Genomic DNA, 23,500 nt, shown 5'->3' on the forward strand with positions numbered 1-23,500 from the left:
GAACACTCGATGTTTGGAAGGAAAACTGCTGAGGATAAACAGGCAAGTTAGTTCAAGTTTAAAACAAGTAAACAAGCAAAAGTAGAAGACAGAAACTTGAAGTCTCTGAATGATAGCTTATACAAAATGAAATAAATGGAACTACCTTTTTACTCTTACATTGATTCTTACACGTTACCTTAATGGAGCACAGGCCAAGTTCCACATCAGTGTATTTCTGCTGATGCTAATTGAGTTTGTTGGAGATTAAATTGGTTTATCTGACTTTTACATCACAGTATTGCAACCAGTGTTCCTTTTCTTATCTCTTACATACCGCTACTGGTGACAGTGCTTGGAAAGTTTTCTGTCCTTCACTATGGATCTGTTTTCCTAGTGTTAAGATCTTGAAATATCACTTTGAAACTCTGGTTCCGCTAGCGTTCTGAAATGTATGCATTGCGTTTTAAATGTATTTTGTCTTTTTCGTGTTTTTTCTCATTCTGTTTTCTTTCCCTTTTGTCACTCATTCTCTTTGTTTCTTTTTCTCTCACTCAACAGTCTAGTCTGTTAGACTGCATCTCTCAGTCTTGCATTAGTGCCTGCTGTAACTTGGTTCCCTGGAGCATCAAGGTACCTTGCCCACAAATGGGAGCATCCAGCTGTCATATCTGCAGCTTGATGGTACTTGTAGCATTAGCACATCTGCAGTCTTATTATGCTCTTAGTCTTCAATCCATAGCTGCTTCTGTTTTCTGTCAAAAAAAAAAAAAAAAAAAAATCAACCATTCAACAAAAGAATGTCATGTGTTTCATATCCTTTATATATATTTTTTTCTCATTACTGCTTTTTTATCTGCAATCTGGCATCCTTTATATACTTGATAAACTGAAAAAAATTTAATTATTTTTGTTCCTTTAACATTTGCCCCTTTTGAACACCCTCATCAGGGGAAGTGTGTTTCATTATTTGGCTGCTTGTTTCCTTTTTTTTTTTTTTTTTTAACTAGCCAAGAAAAACTTTCCTAATTTGGACCAATGCATTACTTCTAAAATGATGAATGCCAGCTATACAAAGTACTTAGTCCCAGGCATGCACTAAATAATGTCTTTATTCTAACTGTGAAAATGTTGGTATGCCAGAAACTCAGGGCATTTATCCTCTGGTCCTATCACTTGGCTTAAGAACTTTATCTTGCTACAGTCTATCAAACTTGGGGTGACGAAATGTTTACTGCATTTGTTTATGGGGAAAATTTTGCTTTTGCCACTGTATTTGGCAAAACTCTTAATTGTGTGTTCAGTATGTGCAAGAGTACCTTAGTATCTTAGGTAGGCTTAGTATCTTAAGTGGAAACAAATGCGTTAAACTGTCTTGGTTTACAGGGACTTGAGAAGGTCTGGTTCAAAATTTTGCTTGATGTGTTAAGAGGGGCTAAATGGGTTTGTTGCTTGAGCTGGGAGGTGCGACCGTCCTAGAGCTGTGCCACAAGGGCTCTGGCAGAACTGGTGAGGATGCCCTCAGCTTGTCTCCCTATTCATTTACTGCAAATAAGTGAGGGTGCTTTTGTAATCACCAGGTGTATTTTATACTGCTTCACACTTTTTGAAAATTTATTGACTTGAAATGGCAATTTGAATGATAAAATGCTGAAGCATAAGGAAATTAATACAGAAACTCTTTGAACAAACAAAAGAGGATAATTCTTTGCCCATCACATACTTAAACTATGCAATTACTGCAAAAAATGTGGATAATAAGTCTATGTGGGTTCAGAAGACAACCTGATAGGTTCTTGGGGGAGAAATCCATGCAATGCTGAGACGATATGCAGGGGAAAGTGTCCCCTGCATGCGTGCACTGATTTAGTGTTATCTATATAGTTTCTGTTGGGCATTGTCAGAAAGCAGATACTTCTGCTAGGTAGATCTTTGATCACACAATATGACTTTACCTATTTCAAATCAATTGCAACAGAGTAAAAGAAGAAAGCAATAGTTCAGCAGTACTGGTTAAGTGGGTAACTTGCTTGGTGGTCAGTAGTTTCTGCTGACAAATAAATCCCCTCTGTAATGAGGCGGTGAAGGCTACGAAGTGAATGATTTGTGAGTAGTGGTGAAGTTGCCTAGTGCAACTAAAGCTCTGTGCACAGAATTAACAAGAATATTCTACCAAAATCAGGGAGACTAGATTAGGGGCCTTGGTCTAGAGGTCGCGAAATAGTGCAGAATATGACTGATTCGAGTTAACTGTAATTTAATGTGAATTTATAATGTGGCAGTATGAACACAGTATGACACCCATACTCCCCAGATGAAGCAGTCATATAAACTGCTGTTTAACCAAGAAGGAGGGGTACAACTGGGTTTGGAAAGTACTTATTTATTTTTCCTGTTACTGTTTGATTTGGTTCCTTTGCGTTTGGAAAAAGGGCACTTGATGCCATCACACTTAATAAAAGCCTGGAAAAGAAATAAGAAGTTGGGATCCATGAATAGCTGAATATACATGAATTCAACAGAGAGCTGAAATATGACTCCAACAGCCAATTAAATTGCTATGGCTCCTGTTCGCAACAATACAAGGATTTTTTTTTTCCTCAGAAGTTGCAATTTTAGAAATGATTGCGGTTTGCAGTGAGGGGAAAGATATGATTAGAGGTTTGAAGTTCCTTTGCTAAAGGTAAAATTGTATGGGTTGAATTTGCCTCCCGGGGGTCCTGTCTTTTCAGACAGTGTAATGTAAACCACTGGGACATGATCCTTCTCTACAAGAAAATCAGAATAAACAGAGAATTTAGGCAGGACATGCTGTGAGGGTAGAATCACTTATCAGCTGGGACCTTTCAAGTAGTGTGAATATGCTGGGATAGTGAAACTATTTTGTGTTCAAGGAACCTAGTAGACTGGCAGGATAGTGGGTCAACAGGGCAATGAAGAGGCTCTGACTTAATGAGTTAAATAGCTTGTCTTTGTCCATGGTGTATTTATAGGTCATTTTTTCTCCTAGATTCTCATCTCAATTCCCACTTGAAAATTAATTCTTATCCCCCTGTATTGGATGTTTATGAACAACTGCAAGGTCCAAGCCCATCCTTTTCACATACCACTTTTCACTTCCATGGTCTATTAAAAAGAAGAAATTCCAATAAATTCTCCACAGGAGTCAAGTGCAACATCCCAGCTGCACCAACATGGAAGTTTGGCCATCTTAAGTCCAAGAATAAAGTTATTCTGAATAAAATATGCTTTAAAAATGGGAACAGATGCCTTCTGTTCAATTATGGAGATAGTGTTTATGATCAGATTTGCTAAGCACATCGCAAAATCTCAAAGCACTGCCCAGTCCAGTACTATTTCTAATACAACATACCTTGCTTGAAAAGACATTACTGTTTATACAGCAGCAATATGTTGAGTCTTTCTGCAAGCTTTGGTGTTGGAAATCTAGGAATATTTTCTAAAAATCTGTAAATCATGTAAAGAAATGTAAAGTACACAATACACCTCTTTTTGTTGTTGTGAATTTCTCTGTTCTGTTTTCAACCTAATTAGGGGTAAATAATTTCTGCATGAATAAGGTGCAAGATGAGCAGTTTTCTAGCTCTGTATCTGTAATGCCCTTCAAAATATCTTTATATCAAAAAGCTATGAAAACCGTGGTAAAAATACCTGCAGATGAAGCATGAACATTTCCTCCTAAACTCAAACCCACCTCTGAATTACTTTATGGAGGTAGACCGCTGTCCTGTGGTAGAAGATAATTTTCATTGTAAAAGTGCACAGTGTAAAAGACCACAGCTGTGCAGTTGGGTTTTCAATTGCTTTTCATTAGTTATATGTTCACTGGACTGATTAATTTCTGTCCTTCCTCCATCCTTTGCCAAATTTGTGGACTTTGCCTTCAAAAGTTGTGATGGTTATTCCATGGGTTTTTTGGATAGGTAGGATTCCCTTGTAGCAGATGCTTCAATTTTTCTGTCTAATCTCAATACTTTAAGAGATTTGTTTGGGGGGGGGGGGGGGGGGGGAAGATCCTACTTTGGGTAGTTTCCTTGGAAAGGAAATATGGCTTTGTAACCAAATGCCTCTTGAGACGTCCCTTGAGGTGTCTGCTGCACAGCAGCTGGGCCCGCACGCTGCAGTGCAGTTTGAAGGTGACGATTTTGGGGGCTGACAGTATCTGTCAGCTGGACCAGCAGTAGGTTACCGGAGCTTCTCCTCGCCCCCCAAAACTCACCTTGCGATGTCTCCCATGGGGCCTAGAGAAAAGGTAGGAGAAAAATGCATTCCCGGGGTGGGGGGAATAGTATTTTTTTCCCCCTTGAAGCCCTGATTGCGCCTTTAAGCACATGCCCACGCGTGCTCGCAGCGACGCCGGCGCTGCCCTGCAGCAGCAGGGCTGCCGGCAGCCGCACCACCGTCGTTGCGAACCCTCTCGCTCGGAGCTGGTGTCAGGCCGCGCCACGGGAAGGCACGGCCCGCAAGCTGCCGTCCCGGCTGCGACGGCGAGCCCCTGCCAGCCCGCTGAAGCGTGTGAAGGCTTTTATAAATCTGAGTGATTTGAGAGGGGCAAGTACTGGTGGTGCTGTGCGAGGCGGGGGTACGTATATATACACACGTGTACATACGCACGTAAACATATAAACATTCGCATAGATTTTGTGGAAATGGTTTCAGTGCCTTTTAAAAACAAGGGGAGCTGCAGAACTGTTGGAGTCCTGCAGATAACTTGAACTGGAAGGATTTGGGGTGGCTGCTGCAGGGCTGAGCCCTTGTGCGCAGAGCAGCCCCTGGCGCCACAGGGTGCTCGCACGGCCCCCCGGGAGCAGGAGCACGAGGGGCCGGGGGCTGCACCGTGGCCGCCCCCTCCTCGGCCGGCCTAGGAGGGAAACGGAGGCCTGACCGAAATGTGGGAAACCCCTAAGTTTCTAAGTGCAATTCCATACTAAAGATTGGCATTACTAATAATTCTGTTGTGTGAAAGTTTTTTTTTTTCTTATTTTTATTATTATATGAAGAGGGGGTTTTTTTTCTGCCTGGAAGCTTTTTTATTAGAATTTACAATCAAAACATCATGTGGTAAATGTCATTTATAAAGAGCAGGAGCAGGACAACAGGTAGAAAGTGAAAATCAGAAATTACAAAGAGTGATTGCAGCACACTACAGCCTCTGCACAGCTTCTCTCAAAAGTTTTTGTTCTTTTTTATTTTGCTTGGGAAGAGGAAGAAATCTTCCGCTAGCTCTTCCGCCCCTGCTTCTGGGTTTCCCGCCAGTACATGGCCAGCACAAGCATGGGCACAGAGAAATCGATGTCTATTGGGATTTGAGTTTGTGACCACCTTCTATAAACCCCCAAGATGTTTTCCATTTGCCCTGAATCTACTCATCCTCAGGGTTTGCTGTGGGGTGATACTGTTGTATCAGTTAAGAGACCAATACTGGCATCCAAATACGGACCTTGTAATGAAAACAGTTTTGCCACCCTAAAGCTAATGTCTTTTTTGGCACTGTAATTTTGCCTAGTGAAAGTAGTTGGGCAAGCTGTTTCAGCCTCTCTTTCTGGTGCGGAAAGTTTTTAAAAATAAGAAACAACAAAGCAGCAACCCACATTTTACAATAAAGTGGCTTTTTATCATGGATGCTAGTCCTAATGTTTTGATAAAGTCCTGATGACTTTAAAGATTTAAAAATGACCATTCTGTGGCTGCTAACACTGAACTTCTTCAGCCTTTAAAAACAGAGCAAAGTGAACTGTCCTCTGTGGCATGAGTTTCTTCGAGGCCAAAACGGTTGCTCTTGCTACCTTGCTGAGCCCTGGTTGACAGCTTTGCACAGCACCTTGGTTCGTTCTTTTACTGCTCACTCTCAAACTCTGTTTCTTGATAGCAGGCTTCTTGCAGAGGTTTTACACATCCTCGTGTTTGAGGACAACTAGATCATGGCAGTGCTCAAATCTTGCTACAGGGTGCTGTGAGGAGAGAGGGGAAAGGAGGCAAACTGCGCACTCCTTGAACGCTGAGGGAGGTTAACGCTCCAGGCATAGCGCAGATCTCTGAGATAATTACTGTGCTTTGCTCTGCTCAAGACCACTCTCTCCTCTTGTTTGTCTGTGCTGCTTAGACTGGTTGGGTGTATTGGATAAATACAATCTATTTTAGAAAAAAGAAAAAGCTTGTATAGGTCTGTGTGATATTTGTAGGTGAATAGGAATGTAATGTGTTGCACTAGTAATCAGTCTGACTGCAGTGACAATGCTTTAGCACCATTTCAGTCCAGCACTGATTTTTTTTTTTTCTTTTTAGGGAGGGAGGGTATTGAATTTATATTGTTGCATGTATTTCTATTTGTAGTGTTCCGTCTCCTCCCCAGAAGAAGAAAAGCTCATTACTGTCAAAAGGCCTAAAACGCCTGTTTCAAATGAGTTATCAGATATCAACACCCAAACAAACTGGACCAAGTCACTCCCACTGCCAACACCAGAAGAGAAAATGCGACAACAAGCACAGGCAGTCCAAACAGATGTGGTTCCTATTAATGTGACTGGTAGGCTTTTAATCTCAGTAACTTCTTAGTATGCATGTTGGGGGAGGGATAAAAGAGGAGTCATCCAATTAGATAATATTTTGACATTTGTATATTTGATTTGTGAATTTTGCATTACTAACTGCACTTTTTTTCAAAACAATGTTTTGTGTTTAATATTCTCTCCGAGTTGAATGAGGAAAAACTCAAAATTCCTTAAAATGAGCATTAGTGGGGATAATCTCTACAACATGAACTTGAAACAGCATTTAGAGGTTTATGGAATACTAGAGATTTGATATGCCACTATGTTTTGCTGTAGGCAGCACTGAAAATCTGTAAGAGAAAATTGTGTTTTGTGCAATGTTAATGATTTTTAGGATTTTCTCCTAGAAGTTTTGTGTAAGGAAGGTTATCAGAGACTTCTGTATTCCAAAGACTAAGTGCTCCAAAATTGGAGGAAAAGAATTCTAGGATCTTATTTTATCAGTTGAAGAGGTTTAGGTGACAAGGAAAGTAGGGAAAGAACAGGAAAAGTTAATGAGACTGGGCGCTCAAGCAAGTCTCTTGGTAGGTCATTTAACTTGCATGAAAATAGTCCACATATTATTGGTGTAAACAGTATGGGTATATTGATTTCCATTTTCAAAGTAGTCTTTGATTTCGCAGTTGCAGAACTCCCACTCAACTCTAGAGGTTAAATTGTGTGAAAAGCCTAAATCTGAATAGATTTCCTGATGTATGTAAATAGAATTTCTACAAAAGATTGAATTATCAGTTCCATTTAATAATCCTTCTCTCTCTGCACAGTATCGAGATTCTCTATTGTTAGTTAATTCAAATAACTGACTGTTTTCCTGCCAAAACCAGAATGATATTCAGTATCCAATTTATTTCAAATGCCATATGGCTCTGTTTGGCTTTGTGCTTACTCTTATAATCTATTCAATAGCTTGTGATGTTTGGTTTTGTTTCGAAAGTAAATTAAATGGTCCCTTTTCCTATGTGACTACTAATAGTTTTTTCAGGTATATTTATATAAACTAGCCTTTGTAAGGGAAGGAGCAGTACTACTTTTGCTGAAGATTTCTGCTGGTAAGGTTTTAAGATACATTGTAATTTAAGGCCAGTGACAACCATCAGAGAGCTTTGAGCAATCAACAAAAACAATTACTTTAAATAAACAGCAGAAAATTTTTGAAATTAATAGTATAAGAACAACAGAACATTACCAACAACCCACCTCTGAATAAGAATTAGCAGGAAAAAAACAAATGCAATGCTAAAATATTACTAAGCCATTTGGCATTGTGTATGAATGTGGGATACAGGTGCAGTAGGCAGAGTTACAGGGACAAGGGATTGGATTAGCTGACATAATCAATAAGCCTGAGCATGGCTAAGATATTGTGACAGCAGGAACATGCTATACTTACAGAATGAGTAATCTGTGGTTTGATTTAATGACCTTGTGTACTGAAAATATAAAGAGGAAGTAAACAGATGGAAGAAAAAAATGGTGTAAAAGAGATCAAATAACAGTCATTGTTAGTGTTGCTGGGCACACTGTTTAATGGATTTGGATAAACTATACTTGGAATTTCAATCAGATTAATTCAAGTGGTATAGCAAACCTTGTGCCTCTTAAATTGTTTTGTTTTGCAGTCTCCTACTCAGCAGTTGTGTGTTTTTTTTTAAAAAAAAAAAAAAAGACCCCACACTTACAGATTATACTTCAGCTTCCTAGAACTTGGTGTTTAGCATTTCCTTCCTATAAAAATGACAATAGGAGGGTGTTGAAAGGAGGACAGTAAAAGATGGTTATTCCTGCAGTTTGTGAGCTGGTCTCCAGAAAGCACATAGTTTCTTTTCCATGAAATAATTGTATTGTGAATTTGAAACAAGATAGGCTAAAATAACAGACTGTGCCCCCCCCCTCAAAAAAAAGACTCCTGTGCTTGCTCCCCTTTAAAAAGTCACAATCTGCTCCCCTCCTCTGCCTTCCCACACTCAGTAATTTTATTTTGTGAGGTCCCTTATGTTACTTCATGAAGCAAGAAAAAAACAACCAAAAATTAGTACTGTGGAGTGAACCATAGCTGTATTTTTGTTTTGATTTGGCTTTTTCCTTTGCTTGCTCTTTTTCTCACTGGCCCAGAAGAGAGGTCAGAAGACTTCCATTTATTACTCCTGGCATGAAATAAAACATTTCCTTCAGAGAAGGATGCTGGAATTGACAGCCTTTTCAACAGTGCATTAATAATGATCATGGCCCCTCATGTGGCAGTGCAACAAATATTCCCCTAGCTGGGCTTGCACGGCTCTTCAGTGAACAGATTGCAACTAATAAAGCAGTAGTAAAAATCTGTTGCATAGCTTGGAGGTGCAGGGGCATTGCATTAGGCTGACAGGCTGCTGACTAGACATCCAGATTTGGAAGCAGTTTTCACCTTTGGAATTGACTGGGCTGAGCTTATTCTGGAAGGGATTGGGCCTAATTTTTAGTGGTGGCCAGTCTGCTTTTATGTATCCTATGGGTTAAAAGGTGTGTGTTAAAATGCTGTCTGCTCTAGTGGGTTTTCTGGAACTAACTTTCTTTACAGATGGAGGAAGCTGGTCTGGTGATGGTGGAGGTGATCAGCGCAAGGCTGGATTCTGCAAAACATTTAAGCATTTGTTTGAGTCCTCCTGAACTGACTTTAGTGAGGTTTAAACACATATTTAAATATTTTTGGTGAATCCGAAAAAACTGAATAAACTGCATGAGGAATGCTTAGATGATTTGTTACAAACCTGTAAAGAGAGGAGAAAAGTATCTTTAAACCTTCAAAATACATTTAACAGTAACATCAATTAAAAAAATATGACAAGAAAAAAGACTGAAATATTCTAATTTTACTTACTGACTTAGAATTTATTAAAGCTGCTATTTTGAAATTCTCTGAATTTGCACTGTGACTTTCAAAAAGCTTTATATCAAAAGCAGTTCAAGATAGATTGGTTGAGTTAGGTCTTAGGTAGTACAGGGCAAGAAGTTACTGTGGATCAGCTGACACACAGTAGCTTTTTCCGTGGTCACCCTGTTTGTGTGTCTTGAGACCTTAGGTAAAGGACTCTCCTTGTTTGCACCCTTTCTTTGCCATTTACATATTATTTTATACTAGGACATTCAAAACTGTCTTTGATTTCCTGTATTTAATTTTCACAGTATCAGGCATAACTGTTGGTCTTTGAATGGATAAAGATACATTCAGAGACGGAAAGATTTCTCTCTTGATTTCTTTGCTGCAGTTGTTATAATGAGGCTAGAATTATTAACTGCTCAGCGCCTGGCAGGATTATCTAATAGTCCTGACCCTGGCCCCATAAGGGTCCTAACATCCTAATAGCAGTAATGCCCCAGACGGTGGATGTTTTGTCTCAATATTTTAGGGCTTCTACTAAGCCCATGGGATTCATAGCTCTAAATTTGATAGATCTCATGGGATTCCTCCTCCTGTAACCTGGCCTCACTTCAATTAATTAAAAACTCAGAGGAAAATGACATGTGTTTGTAGTCACAAGGATTTTGTTTAGCAAGAATATCATCCATGGGAGCGCAGGACTCCATTAAAACCGTCGGACTCTTTCTATATGGTGAATGAAAGTGCTACATTTTTACTTGTATTTTCACAAGAAGTCCACATGCTACACTTTAATATATGAGCGTATCTTTAACTGTTGTAGAGATAATGAGGTTTTCTACACTATCTGCATGACACACATCATGTTGATGTGTAGTCAGCCAGGGATGGTCTTTGTGACGGATATACTAGTTACTGTGCACATGCATTAATCACTTTTCAGAGGCAAATAATTTGGTCATGAATTTTTGAAAAAAAAGTACAAAACAAAGTATGTATCATTTTTTCTGCATTTCAACTTTAAATAGCTCATCTTATATTAAAATTAGGATTGTCTTAAAATGCTTCAACTTTTAAAAAGGGAATTTGCAGTTTTCAAGATTTCTAGAAGGGATGGAGATTTAACTTCACTGCTGCTGACAGTCTATAGGAGTTTTATCTTGCTGCTAGTGAAATGGCCAAATTATAAACCTCTAAATAAAAGTGAATTTCCAAAGAAAAGCTGCTCAACCTTAATGATAGTGGTGCTTCTGGGTCCCATTAAGATACAGCACATGGTCACTATAAGGCTTGGTCTGGCAATGTGCATTTAAACACACATTTTTTCTCAGCTCTTGGCATTGCATATGCGTTTGATCACTTACAAGGTTTCAGTTTCAAACAGCTTCCATTCTGACTGGAATATATGTGAGATCACAAGATCAATTAGATCTCCATATGCTCCGTAGTAATTATCTGTATTCATGTTAAAAAAGAATCACCACCAGGCTTATGGTATACTTGACAGGTTCAGAGCAATATGGAGCGAAAAAGGAAAGCATTTAATGATGGAGCTGTACAAGGGACTTGTAACAGCTCTTGCCAGGAGAAATGTCTCTTCCTGTACAAACCATTGTGATCTTTCATTTTCATGAGTGGTTTTGTTTTTTTCAGAAGCTCATTACTTAAAAAAAAAAAAAACTTATGATCCAAAGGGCCCAGTTCAATCAAGGATTCTGTTTGCTTCAGTGGAATTACAGCTGATCTGAACTGGGAAGTCAAAATTCCTTTTAAAACCTGCAGTTCTATGTAATGCATGTGTGTTTAAAGCCTTACTGTGAAGATATGCTGTATCTTTTCCTTCAGTGTAAACCTTCATTTTAGGACCAAGCTAACATCATTTATTAATGCCTTTTTTTCATTTCTACAACAAAACTAGTGGAAGAAAGTGCATGATTTCAGTGTGCTTGGAAGTAATGTTGCTTTGCTTGTTCTACCGTGTATTAGGGGAGAATTTCGACCGCCAAGCCAGCATTCGGCGGTCTCTAATTTACACAGACACGGTGGTAAGACGGCCGAAGAAAGTCAAAAGGAGAAAGACTATTACAGGAATCCCTGACAACATACAAAAGGAGCTAGGTATGGCTCATCAGAACTGTATTCCGTCCACTGTTCATTGTCACTGCTTATCGTTACCCGACTAATAACATTACCAGCGCTCATGAAACCGATACAGTCTGATAGCCTATTACAGTTCCAAATACACGCATGCCTTCTTGCCACCTGGTGCCTCTGGAAACAAGGGCTTTTTATCTGTTGACTTCCATCTGTTGAAGGAGATGTGCTGTTTGGAAAATGTTGTGGTGGTGCAATGGAAATCTGCAGGGATGTAAAGTTTGTGGAACTAATGCCTATATGGAGATATGGGCCACTCTCCCAAAATGTTCACTTGAAGTAAAACTGAAGTGGGCAGGCACTGACTTGTAACAAACTGATTCATTGATGCCTTCCTGAGTCTGCTGTGAGCTGCACTGACAGTGAAGTACTATAAAGCTACCTATTTCTTCCAGTTCAGTTTAGACCAAATGGTCTGCCTAAATTGGCAGTCCCTTAAGTATCAATGTTATTTGATTGGAAGTAATTTACATGTCCCTTCCTCCTTCTCACTTCTCTCTCTCTGTTTTGTAGTAGAGAAAGAATGTCTCCTTTTCTGGAGATATTCAGATCCTGCCTGGATGCGATCCTGTGCAACATGCTCTAGGTGACACTGCTTGAGCAGAGGGGTTGAACTAGATGATCTCTAGAGGTCCTTTCCAACCTCAACCATTCTGTGATTCTGTGAGATTTTCTTTGGCATATATGTCTTGAGGGCAGATAGCAGAAAAAAGCAGAACAAAGCAGCACGTTCTGTTCCAAATTACCCCTTTTCAGTTATAGAGGTTACTGACACTCATTCAGGCATAAGAATTTTGAAATGAGTGGCAGTCTGTAGAAAATGCTTCCTACTGACAACATTTCCAAAAACTTTGAGGTTAGATTTGTGACCCCTTTGGATAGATATGGTTTATGCTTGAAAATGTTGGTTGTAATTTACCTGGTGGAATAAACAAGAATGCAGTTGGCAACCGTGTTAGAAAGAAGTCTTCAGTGAATATCTTAAAAGAACTTGTGGCTTTTTCCAGTCTCCTTGCTAAGAGTGACAGGTTTTACAGTCTTGATTTTTGTTCTTTCATCTCTGTGCTGAGCCCATTTCATATTGCACTGTTTGAAGGTTTTCCTTGGCTCCTATTTTACATTGCAGAAATTTTCAGGGCTGAAGTATCTCACTGTAGGAGCTTTCTCTGGACGGTTCACTAGTCCACAACAGGCAGGCTTGTAGTGCTTTAGCCATTTGCCCTGTGCTGGACGTTGTCAGAATAACTTCATGTTGCTGTTGTAGTGGTGTATCATCAAGAGAGCAAACTCTGTGCCAAGGAAATTCTCTGATGGCAGTCTCCATCCTGTTAGCGTATTGCTTTCCATTAAAAACACTAAACATGAAAATCACTGAAACCAAAATGTTTGAAAAGAGAACAGTTATTGGTGTCCTCATTTTACAGATGGGGAAACTAGGCATGCTGCAGTGACATGACTTAGCCAGAGTCACCCATCAGGTTGCTGGCAAGGCTAGGAATAAATTACATATTTCCTCCATCCTTGTTCATTCTTGTGCTCTTTCTGCCTTTTCTTCCCTGTCTCTCCCCAAATATTTCCATAGCTGTCCATTCCCTATTCACTTACACTGTCCCAAAACAAACAACAAGTTGTTTTTAAACATTCCACAGTTCATTTGATCAGAATGAGGATCCGGACTAAACTCCAAATCAAGCAATTGCATCGTGCGTATTGACATTTTCCCTGCAGTTTCAGCTGAATAAATCTCTTTGTTTCTCCCCTAAAGCATTGCTGTGGATGGCTATAATATTTACACAAAGATTAAAATCCCTTGGTACACCAAAGTTGCTGTGCACAGGCTAAATAATCAACACATACAGCAGATTCTTGTTACCCCTTGTTTATTCTCCAGAAGGAAGCGGAAACTTGAGAGAGCCTCAAAGCTTCAACCAAGCTTGAACTATTTTCATTTCTTGCTAGAGAGTTTGGAAGAGACTGTGCTGGGCCAGGCTGCTGGGGTTCTCCCCGACTGCTTTGGTTCCTTTGGAACAATAAAGGCCAAACAGAAGAGAAATCGTATGCCATTTGCTGGCATCAGATCAGCGGTTGTGGCACCCGCTTAGAATTTAGCCAAACATACTAAAAGTACATTAACTGTACCCATGAGGCATGTGCTGAAAGTGTCTTTAAACATTCCTATTTTTGAGCATTACAATAGTGCTGTGTTTTTACAGGTGTGTTCCAGTGATGAACCAGTCTGTGCATAGCCTGGAAACTTCTTAGCATAAAAAATGCTGCATAAATAAAACGTGGTGTGAAAGATGGGATTCTGAGCCAGCTCAAGAGCACTAGATCCCTAACTGCTTAGAGATGTCAGTTACCTTCTGAATGTCATTTTCTAACAGCAGAAACAACTTTGCAAGCGATACCAAAGTAAGAGGAAAAGGTGTAGCAAGCCAAACATAGCAAATCAAAAGATATTTTTGCATATCTCTGAATTACCTTCGTTGTCCCACGGCACCTAAATGTTGATATATTTTTAATGGAGTCAGTGTTGGAACAAAACTTCAGAAAGGACAAGAAAAGCTACATTTTGAAATATTTCAGTTTAAATTTTTTACTAAGTTTCTCTACTCTGTGCTGTCATTCTCCATCACCTGTAGCTCTCTTCTTCAGATAAGACCTTTTATGCAAACCAATATTTTCCCCTTGGGTAAGAATATAGTTCCCTTGTGTTTGATACAGTTGAGCAGGTATCTGGGAGAACCTGTTGCAGGCCTTGCTCATTCTCAGCTCATTAATCTTTAGCTTCCTTTCAATGCTCAGACTTCCTTGACTGGAGTGAAGGTAGCAAAATGCTTTCATGTTTTATGGTGCCTATATTAGTGTTCTGGGATCTGACAAATGGCTTCTGATCTCCTGGGTATCTGGTCTTGCAGGAGGAGCAGGTCTAAGACCTTGGTGCCAGTTACACCACAGGTAGTGCAGTTCATCTTTCAAGTATGAGTATGCCTCACCAAAGCAGGGGAGAGGAAATCAAGTTTTGTACCTTTTGAGAGAGAGGAGAGAAGAGTCTTCTAAAGTATGAATGTACTCTTGAATGATTTCATCGCTTTTTTCACCCGAGGGTCCAATGCAGGGTCCTTAACCACTCTGAGTGATTTTTTTCTTCTTTTTTCTCATCTGTATTTTTTACAAAAGGATTCAGAAGGTCAGAATAATTTTATATACTTGCTTCAATTTCTTTCCTTACCTCCCGTTTTCAGTAGCTCACAACAGGTCTTTACCTATAGGACTTCCTCCTGTCAGTCATCAACGCAGACATGACTGACACCTGAACAGTCACTCCAGTGTCTGCTTTCTTGTGGCACAGCTAAGACTCCCTGTTGGTACTAGCCAGTGCTGCTGGGGACTGTTGAAGCTTCTCCTTTGAAACTACTCAGAGGAAGCCATTTAACTGCACCTCCTCAGCAAAATGTGAACATTTATGTGCTTGAGGTTATTGATCTTATGAAACACAGCTTTAGATTTCTGTTAATTGATACTTCTTTGCAATTACTCCGTTAGACATTAGCAGTCATTCAAGCTATAGGTCTCACAGACAAGAGCCCCCAAAATCTCAGCATTCTGTAGATATAGGCTCTACACAAATACCCAGCTGTTCATGCCAAGTAATTTTACATCCTGGCAGTTTTTTCTGCTTTGAGAGATTACAGATGCTTCATGGAGCACAGTAACAATTCCTAAAATTAACATGAACCTGATGTCTTGTCTGCATCTTGTTGTGTATCCATTAAAAATCATTTGATACCTAAGTACTAGGATTGAAGAGGTAAAGAGTCTCTGGTCATTTTTGTAATGTTATGGATGTCAGTGCCTATGTAGAGACTTGGCCAGACCACCAGGTTTGGAGGAGGGTTGGTACAAAGGGACGTGAAAGGAACAAATCTTGGGAATGTGCCTATGGCACAAGAGAGAGGTACTTACATTAGAAATGATTAGTCAGAAAGACAAGGTTTGGGAGGAGAGATTGTTTTGACCAGTACACAGGAATAAGCACGCTCTTTGTGGTATCAGCATGTGCACACTTTTTATCTTCTCAAATTCTCAGTTTTCTACCCTCCTTTTAATGCACAAGACCCCCTTCTGCTGAATCTCTGTAGCAAACTGCTCTTGCCATCGGGATGAGCAAGAGCCATAAGCTGACAGGGAGTCTTTCAGCAGCTGGTGCCCATCCTTAGAGATTAGCTGTAGTTGCCTGCTTTTTACAGATTTACATCAAATCTGTAGACTCGGTCTCAGTCCCTACAGTATCTGGTGAGCAACATCAATAATTGCCACAGTAAGGGAGAACTCATGTAACTCTACAAGCCTATCTCGGGTCCAGCATCTGGAGCTAAGGCATGTGTTTGAACCTCTTCTCTGTGCTCCTATGCAAGAAATGTTTAATGTATTGCATATTTCCCTCGTTTCATATATTGGCTGTTGTCTATTTGCTGCTGAAGTTTACATTGAATATGTGCATTAGGGAAGAGTATTTGCCCTAATAGGCCAAATTACTTTTGCCTAATTATTTCATCATTTTCAGCATAGCAGGAAGTGGAGGAGTAAAGGAGAAAGGAGCCTAGGTACAGGTGTCATGTGACAGGCATAGTGCTGACTGCAGGGCTAATGGACACAGGATAATATAAAAGCTGCAGACAAGATTATTTTCAGCCATATTTATCACCAAAGTACAACCACTTCTGACTTTATAATGTTAAGCATCTGTAACCCAGTTTCCATTTCTGAAATATTTTTTTTGCTCTTGTATATTCAGACATTGTCTCTGTGACCAGATGGACTTTGTGAATGGTATCCTATAAAAGGTCTGATTAAATTCCAGAATTTCACTAATGAAGCAGACTTTTTAAAAAATCTTACTGTTATTTAATTAGAGGTTTTCTAATAGACTTAGCATTTTCAATTTAATGTTCAATTAATGGTTTGAGCATTCCCTTAGAAATTGTATTGTTCATGTTCCTGCTGCAGTACCAGCAAAAGCAGATTGATTTGAACAATTTCAACAAACAAAATACTCCTTGCTATTTTACTCCAAATTGTACCAAAATTCTGGAACCCTCAAGAGAGTACAGGGAGTCCCCAGTTCTCTTGTTTACTTTTTTTAAACCAGTTTTCCTACAGATTAGTCTTTCCTCTAAAGAAAACAGAACTGTTAAAAGAGCAGCAATTGTTTTATTGTAAAGGACAAGGAAATCCTTACAGGTTTTGAGAGGATATGTATATATATGAAGCCAAAACCCAAGCCCAAGTAATTTCAGAATATTCTGTATTTCTACAAAAATTATGTGAAATCTCAACGTTTGTTCTTAAGATAGCAGTAGCAACAATCATGAGAAGACTCTTTGCTGAACATATTTCATATAATGCCTGAAGGATCTGGCCCTATAGTTCACATTTCTGAGCCCTCTTGCCTCCTCTGAACTTTGTGTTTATTTGGGCTCTGAACTAGTCCAGCTACCAGAAGCCTCACGCTGGCACAGAGGTCTGCCCTGATGGGCTTCACTGCGCTGTCAAGGTCTTCAAGTTCTCCTGCTTTTGAGTCAATTTCTGTAGTTCCTGTGAGTAAATTAGACTGGAGCCAAAGTTATGTCTATTCCCAAAGAAACATAGGGCTGGGTCTCAGGCTTGGAAGCATCCTGCAGTCATCCACGCTGCTTTCTTGCTAGTGGGCTTCTCTAGCATGCCATTGGCCTGTGCCAACCAGCGGGCGCCCAGACAAGGCCTGGGCAGTGTGCGAGGGGACAGTGCAGAACCAATCTCAACTGGTGTTTTGGGCACAGTCATCCTTAGGGAAAAAAGCTTAGCTTGGATGGACATAAGAAGGACCATTGGCCTCTTTTATTTAGTAGCATAGGTATTTTTGTATTTCAGAAATTTTAAAGCATCGATGTGCATTTGCAATAAACAGTATGTCCAGCTCATGCATTCTACACCTCAGATTTTTGTAAGAAGGCTAGCGGAGATTAGCAAGCTAAATGTTTTTTTGCTTTGTCATTTACTTACCCTAGCAGTAGCTTTTTAAACAATCATAAACTGTCCATATGTTTTAAGCTGCTTGTGAAGTGGAATACATTTAGTTTCCTTTGTGAGTATAAATACATTGCATACTGAAATGAGGTTGTCTCAACCACAAGTCAGTATGTAAAAACATTAAATACTTACTGTAGTGCTTACAACTTCATTCTCTACCAGCCCCATCATACTGTCTCATCTGTTTGTATGTGTGTTTGTGTGTGTGTGTGTGTGTGTGTGTGTGTTACAGTGATAGATAGAGGAAAAAAAGCCATCTCTTTGGTTATTGATGTAACATGGTGCACACATTTTTATTACTGAATATTTTTAATTGGCTGACAGTTGTCATCAGTGATGTCACAGTTTCAGAAATATTTATAATGTCTGCTTTGATATGTTTATCTCTCTTAACCAAAGGGGACGTTTTTTATTTAGAAAAATACATATGGAAAGCAAAAATAAACTATTATTATTGTACAGTCCTTAATAATGGTATACAAAATATGCAGATACCTATTTTGGTAGGTTGGAGTCCATCTGTAGTATCTAACTTTGCTCTAAATCTTTACCAGAAACAGAAGGAGGTTATATTTTCATGAGAGCAAAAGAATCTACAAAAGCAAACTAAATAGGCTTTAAGCTGCTAAAATACTACTCATGTGCCTGGGGAAAGAAGTAAACAATCTTTTCAGAGCTTTCTTTTCCTTATCCTAAATGCCTCTTGTGTTTGCTAAGAATAAAGATAATTAAATATCCTTTAAGTGGTATTTAAATCTAAATGATAAGAACACCTGTCTTCCTGATCCAGTTCCATGTAGTAAATAGGAAAGGAGAACAGTGGTATCATGCATGTTGCTTTAGCCCTTCTTAGAGTAGCTTTAAGGCAGAAATTCAAAATAACCGTTTTTCCCCTGCAGTGACATATGCAGCATCCTTACAAGCATCTTACAAGCATGCTGCTGGCAGCATGGCTACCTTTTATGTCTGGTATTTCTATAGTAATGTAACAAATCAAAGAGCCTTTTTCAGACACCAGTTTTAAAGCAGTGCTCCAATTTCTGATTCTAAAAGGCAGCCAGCAATAAAAATGTAAATTTAAAAGAACCTTAGAGTCCTTTCCATAGACCCAGTAATAACTGTATTTTGAACTAACAGATGTTTTTTTCATTGTCCTCAGTGTTTGTGCCAATATATGGTTATTACTTCATATACAAAAGGACAGTTATTTTTGATTTCCTAATGGGCACAGCAAGGGTTTGATGGTGTTGAGGATGAAACAATCATCAGTACTAGTTGTTTTTTTTCCTGCTCTTTTAAATTTTCCTGTTATGATCAATAGAAAGTAGTTGTATGGAGGAATGTTATAATGGCTTTCTTTGCAGAGTTGGGTCATGTCTGTATGTAAATGCTCTTCCGGTATATATTTTACTTCTGGTACAATGATGCATCTTTCAGTCTGTTAGCCTCCTTTTACTAAAATTGCAAGACTTGGAGAGCTATCAATGTCTTTGACTTTTTTCTTTCAAGTGAAATGCTTTTAAAACAGATTTGCTCATCCATATTTGTCTTCAGAATTTCCTTCACTGTTCTTTATTGCATGAGGCATTAGCGCAGAATTTCCTTCACTGTTCTTTATTGCATGAGGCATTAGCGTGGAAACACACATCACATTTTTCAGGCTTTTGTCTGTTCCTGCTGCCTTGCCCACTGGAAGTCAAAGAGTACTACTTGCTTTCTCACATAACTGATTACTATGGAAATTATTACTATGTCATAAACAGATTTTGCATGTAGAATGCGTAGTGGGAACACAGACGAGTGTGTTAGCAGAAGGTTCCTAGTAATAAGGAAAAAGGGAAGAGCAATGCAAAAAATACATAGTGCCTGCGCAAAATCTATTGTTACTGATTCTTTTTAAGAAGGCATAACCTTCAAGAAAAAATGGAATAAAGCAATTTGCAGGGTTTTTGTTTTTAAATGAATAAGAAGATAAATGTGAATTTGTGTTTGAAGGAATAATTATTTTATTTTGACTCCAGCAGTTGGCACTGGCCAAAGTGATTTCCGAGGACATTCGATGTATGTCCCTGATCACTCTTCTACGCTAGGGAGACTAGACAGCTATCGCTCTGCTATGCAGCGTTCTGAAACCAAGGACACCAGCTGCCAGACTGAGGACGTGAAAGTTGTGCCCCCTTCAATGAGAAGAATACGAGCACAGAAAGGACACGGTATTGCTGCCCAGATGTCTCAGTTCTCCAGCTCATCTGGAAACATGTCAGTGATGAGTGATTCTGCTGCAGTTATATTTGCTTCACGCCAAAACAGTGACATAGGTTTTCACAGCTTGCCTCGGGCTGGTGCAAGAGTATCCCTGCAGTCCGTAGAACAGACACAGAGCATCTCTAGGCAGACAGAAGACTTTGGTGGCACTTTGCCGCACCAGATAAGTAAATTGCAAGTGGATGATGGTGGTGTGCATCTGAGAAATAATCCCACTACAGGGACCCTCTCAAGGCCAAAGTCTCAGGAGGTGAGAAGTTACGAGAGTGAAAAGTCCACAAGCCCAGCGTGTGTAGTCTCTCCTCATGCCACCTACTCAACAAGCATCATACCCAATGCAACACTGTCATCCTCCTCAGAAGTTATTGTTATTCACACTGCCCAGAGTGCTGGATCATTGGATAGTAAAATTACTACCACTGCTGCCTACTCAAAGCCAAGAGACAATCCTGTTGCCAGCAATGCAGTAAGTGGGAAAGATGATCACCATTCTTCAAGTGGTAACTGGAGCGAAAGTAGCTCCACACACCACTCTCAGACTTCAGATACCATTCCATCTAATACTGTCATGATGCTTTCTCTTGGTGACTCTGCTGTCTCCCTCGGCACTCCTGGAAATGTGGAGGCTGGGCCTCAGAGTGTAAGCTACAGCTGTAGGAACAATCTTGCTTTACCAAGCCAGTCCCAGGACAGTGACGGTAGGAGTGAATCTAGCTATTTGGGGGAGCGAACACAAGCAATGATGAACAGCGCAGAGCATTGGCTGTACAAATCTGCGGAAAATAGTGAGACTCCTTCACGCAAAATGGCTTGTGCCACACCAGGCTGTGCCACTCCTGTGAGCAACTTGAGCAGCAGCAGCCTGGAAAGGACTTCAGTCAAAGAAGATTCTACTTCTCTCTATTCGGTGGACCATGATGGTTATTACACTTCCATGCATATGGACTCTGGACTGAAGTCAGACAAGCCATGCAATAGTACTAATGGTTTTGGGAATGCCAGGGACAGTGTGGTTAATGTTTTTGGTGGAAAAGAGAAAAAACATCAGGAAGACCAGTCAGGCCAAACTGACAAATCTCTTGCAAGAAATATATCTTTAAAAAAGGCAAAGAAGCCACCTTTACCACCATCCAGAACAGACTCACTTAGAAGGGTACCCAAGAAAAAAGCACAGTCCAATGGACAGGTACTTGATGAAACCCTCATTGCTACCCTCCAGCATTCTCTGCAGTTGAATCTGAAGTGCAGAAATGGCAGCTCCCCTTCCCAGAGCCCCTGCAGTGATTATGAAGATCCCTGGGTGCTGCGTTCCCGCAGCCAAAGCTCTGTCAGTGTGAGTAGCAGCATGATGTCCACCCCTGCTCCAAATCTGTACTCTATCTGCACAGTCACACCCTCTCAGAGTGAAACAAGCAGCATCAAGTCAGAGTACGCTGACCAGTGGGGTTACTACAGTGACTATGCTGCAGTGACAGATGACCAGGTAAAATCCTCGGTGACTCATTCAGCCAGTACGTCATCTGCTCTCAGTGATTACAGCATAAGCCACTTCAGTGATGGCTCAAGGGCTTCTGTGCCACAAGTGCCCAGTGGACTGGCTAAACCAAAGAATGTTTCTCCGGAGAAATCTCACCGAGTTACATCGCCATCGAGTGGGTACTCCAGCCAGTCCAATACACCCACTGCGCTTACTCCAGTGCCTGTATTATTAAAGTCCACCTCATCAGGAAATGGGAAATCTAAGCTGAAGCCTAAAGTGCCTGAAAGGAAATCTTCTCTTCTGTCTTCAGTCTCCATTTCTTCATCTTCCACTTCCCTTTCTTCAAATACATCTACTGAAGGGAGCGTGAGTGTGAAGAAACTGGACTCCACCCGGAGCTCTCCTCTGGATTCTGGTGTACCTCCTCCACCACCTCCCCTTCCAACATCTCCTCCACATTGTCCTGATCTCTCTCCTCTCCCTCCCCCTCCTTCAGCAGAAGTCATGGATATGTCACTATTGCCAGCCTCTCCCACATTCCCCCCTCCTCCACCAGAAGCTGATGTCATTTCTTCCTATGCCCAGAATGTCTCATGGTTTCCGCAAGAAACCTCCATCAGTTCATTCTCTTCCCCTGTTCCTCCTCCTACTACTTTTCCCTCAGCTGTTCCACCTCCAGCACCACCTCTTGATCCCAAACTGACAAAAGATGTAACAAAATACTCACAGTATTCTTTTAAGAAACGTAACCAGGAAGATTCTTGCTATAGTCCAGTGAAACAGCCATTCAATAAGCAAGATGCATCAAGGCCTGTGATGCCCTTAGTAACTACCAAAGCATTGCAAATGGTGCAGCTGAGATCTGTGAAAAAAGCAACAGAAGGTGAACTGTCAGCTGAATCTGCTTCTGAAACCGTATCTCAGGAAAAGAGTGCTGTAAGTTCATGCCCACAGGCTTCCCTAAAGCCATCTTTCTCACTAAGACTGAGTAACAGCTTAGGTGAAGAGGAGATGAAAACACACGGTGCTTCATTTAAAAACTCAATTCAAACACTGGCTCAGAGTTCTTTTCTGATTCTATCTGACAATGTACCTGAGCTTGACAGTGATCAAAAATCTGCAAGTACAGTAGGTATAAACAAATCTTTTGATGCTGATTTACTGGAAACAGCTACTGAAGATGCACTGGAGTCTTCAGTGCAGAATGAAGACTTCCATTCTGGCTGTATCAGGATGTCACTTCAGGGATCATCAACATCTCCGGACAAGACTCAGGTCGTATTGCCAAACAAGAAACCCCCTCCTATTTCAAAGAAACCCAAACTGTTCCTTGTTGTACCACCTCCACAGTTAGATCTTACAGAGGAGAAAATAGCTGATATGAGTGATACTGCCAGAAGCGCATCAAGCCCAACTAAGAGAGACGCTGTGCTTGCACACTGCAAGGAGGTGAGAAACTGTCTTACAGATGGACCCAGTTCTAGCGAAATGGACTCTGGCAGCCTGGTTCCTGAGGGAGGAGCTGCTGGATTCACTTTCTCTGAAACTGTGGAAGCTAATGCTTTTATGGTACAGCCTGCTGCATCACCAGTTCAAGAAGCTCCTAGGCAGGAGGAGCAGCCCATTTTTGATGAAGGAAGCAGTTCAGGCAGCAGCCAAGGCAGCAGCAGTAATACTGACGGGCACCTATCTCAGGAGAACGAAAGTGGTGAGTCTGTCTTCTCTGACTTCTTCAGGTGTAGCAATAGCTTTTATAAAGAAGGTGGGAAGTGAGGGTAATTGTTGCAACATTCAGGTCTTCTGTAGAGAAAAAAATGATTATAATAATTTAAAGCCTAAGGAAAGTTGCAGGATCAGATTAATACTATATATGGTTTCTTTTAATTTCTTTCTGACTTCTTACTACTGCATAACAAAATAACAAAATGATGCTAGGAAATAAAAACAATGCCTTATTTAACATTGCTAGGATTAAAAAATGCTCTGAAGATGTGTTTAGCTTTGTAAATTTTAATTTCACATTTTTTAATAGAAACCATAGAAATATCCTCCAGTATTGTACTCTGCATGTGTGTGAACAAGTATAGGCATTTCATGCACTGTAATTTTCTAAGCAAGTGT

At 40.3% G+C, this 23,500-nt stretch overlaps 1 protein-coding gene across 4 annotated transcripts in view; it reads left to right on the forward strand.

Moving 5' to 3' along the window:
• The window catches only part of NHSL1 (NHS like 1), a 187,352-nt gene that overhangs the window by 157,788 nt on the left and 6,064 nt on the right, over positions 1–23,500 (forward strand). The window contains exons 4-6 of one of the 4 annotated variants that reach the window (XM_062572479.1): positions 6,334–6,526; positions 11,395–11,526; positions 19,656–23,087. In XM_062572479.1, coding sequence (XP_062428463.1) covers positions 6,334–6,526; positions 11,395–11,526; positions 19,656–23,087 — 3,757 coding nt within the window. The remainder of the gene's footprint in view (positions 1–6,333; positions 6,527–11,394; positions 11,527–19,655; positions 23,088–23,500) is intronic. The other 3 variants (XM_062572480.1, XM_062572481.1, XM_062572482.1) reach the window with 3 other exon arrangements.

The sequence above is a fragment of the Rhea pennata genome, chromosome 3, assembly GCF_028389875.1.
Source record: "Rhea pennata isolate bPtePen1 chromosome 3, bPtePen1.pri, whole genome shotgun sequence".
NCBI classification, from domain to species: domain Eukaryota; kingdom Metazoa; phylum Chordata; class Aves; order Rheiformes; family Rheidae; genus Rhea; species Rhea pennata.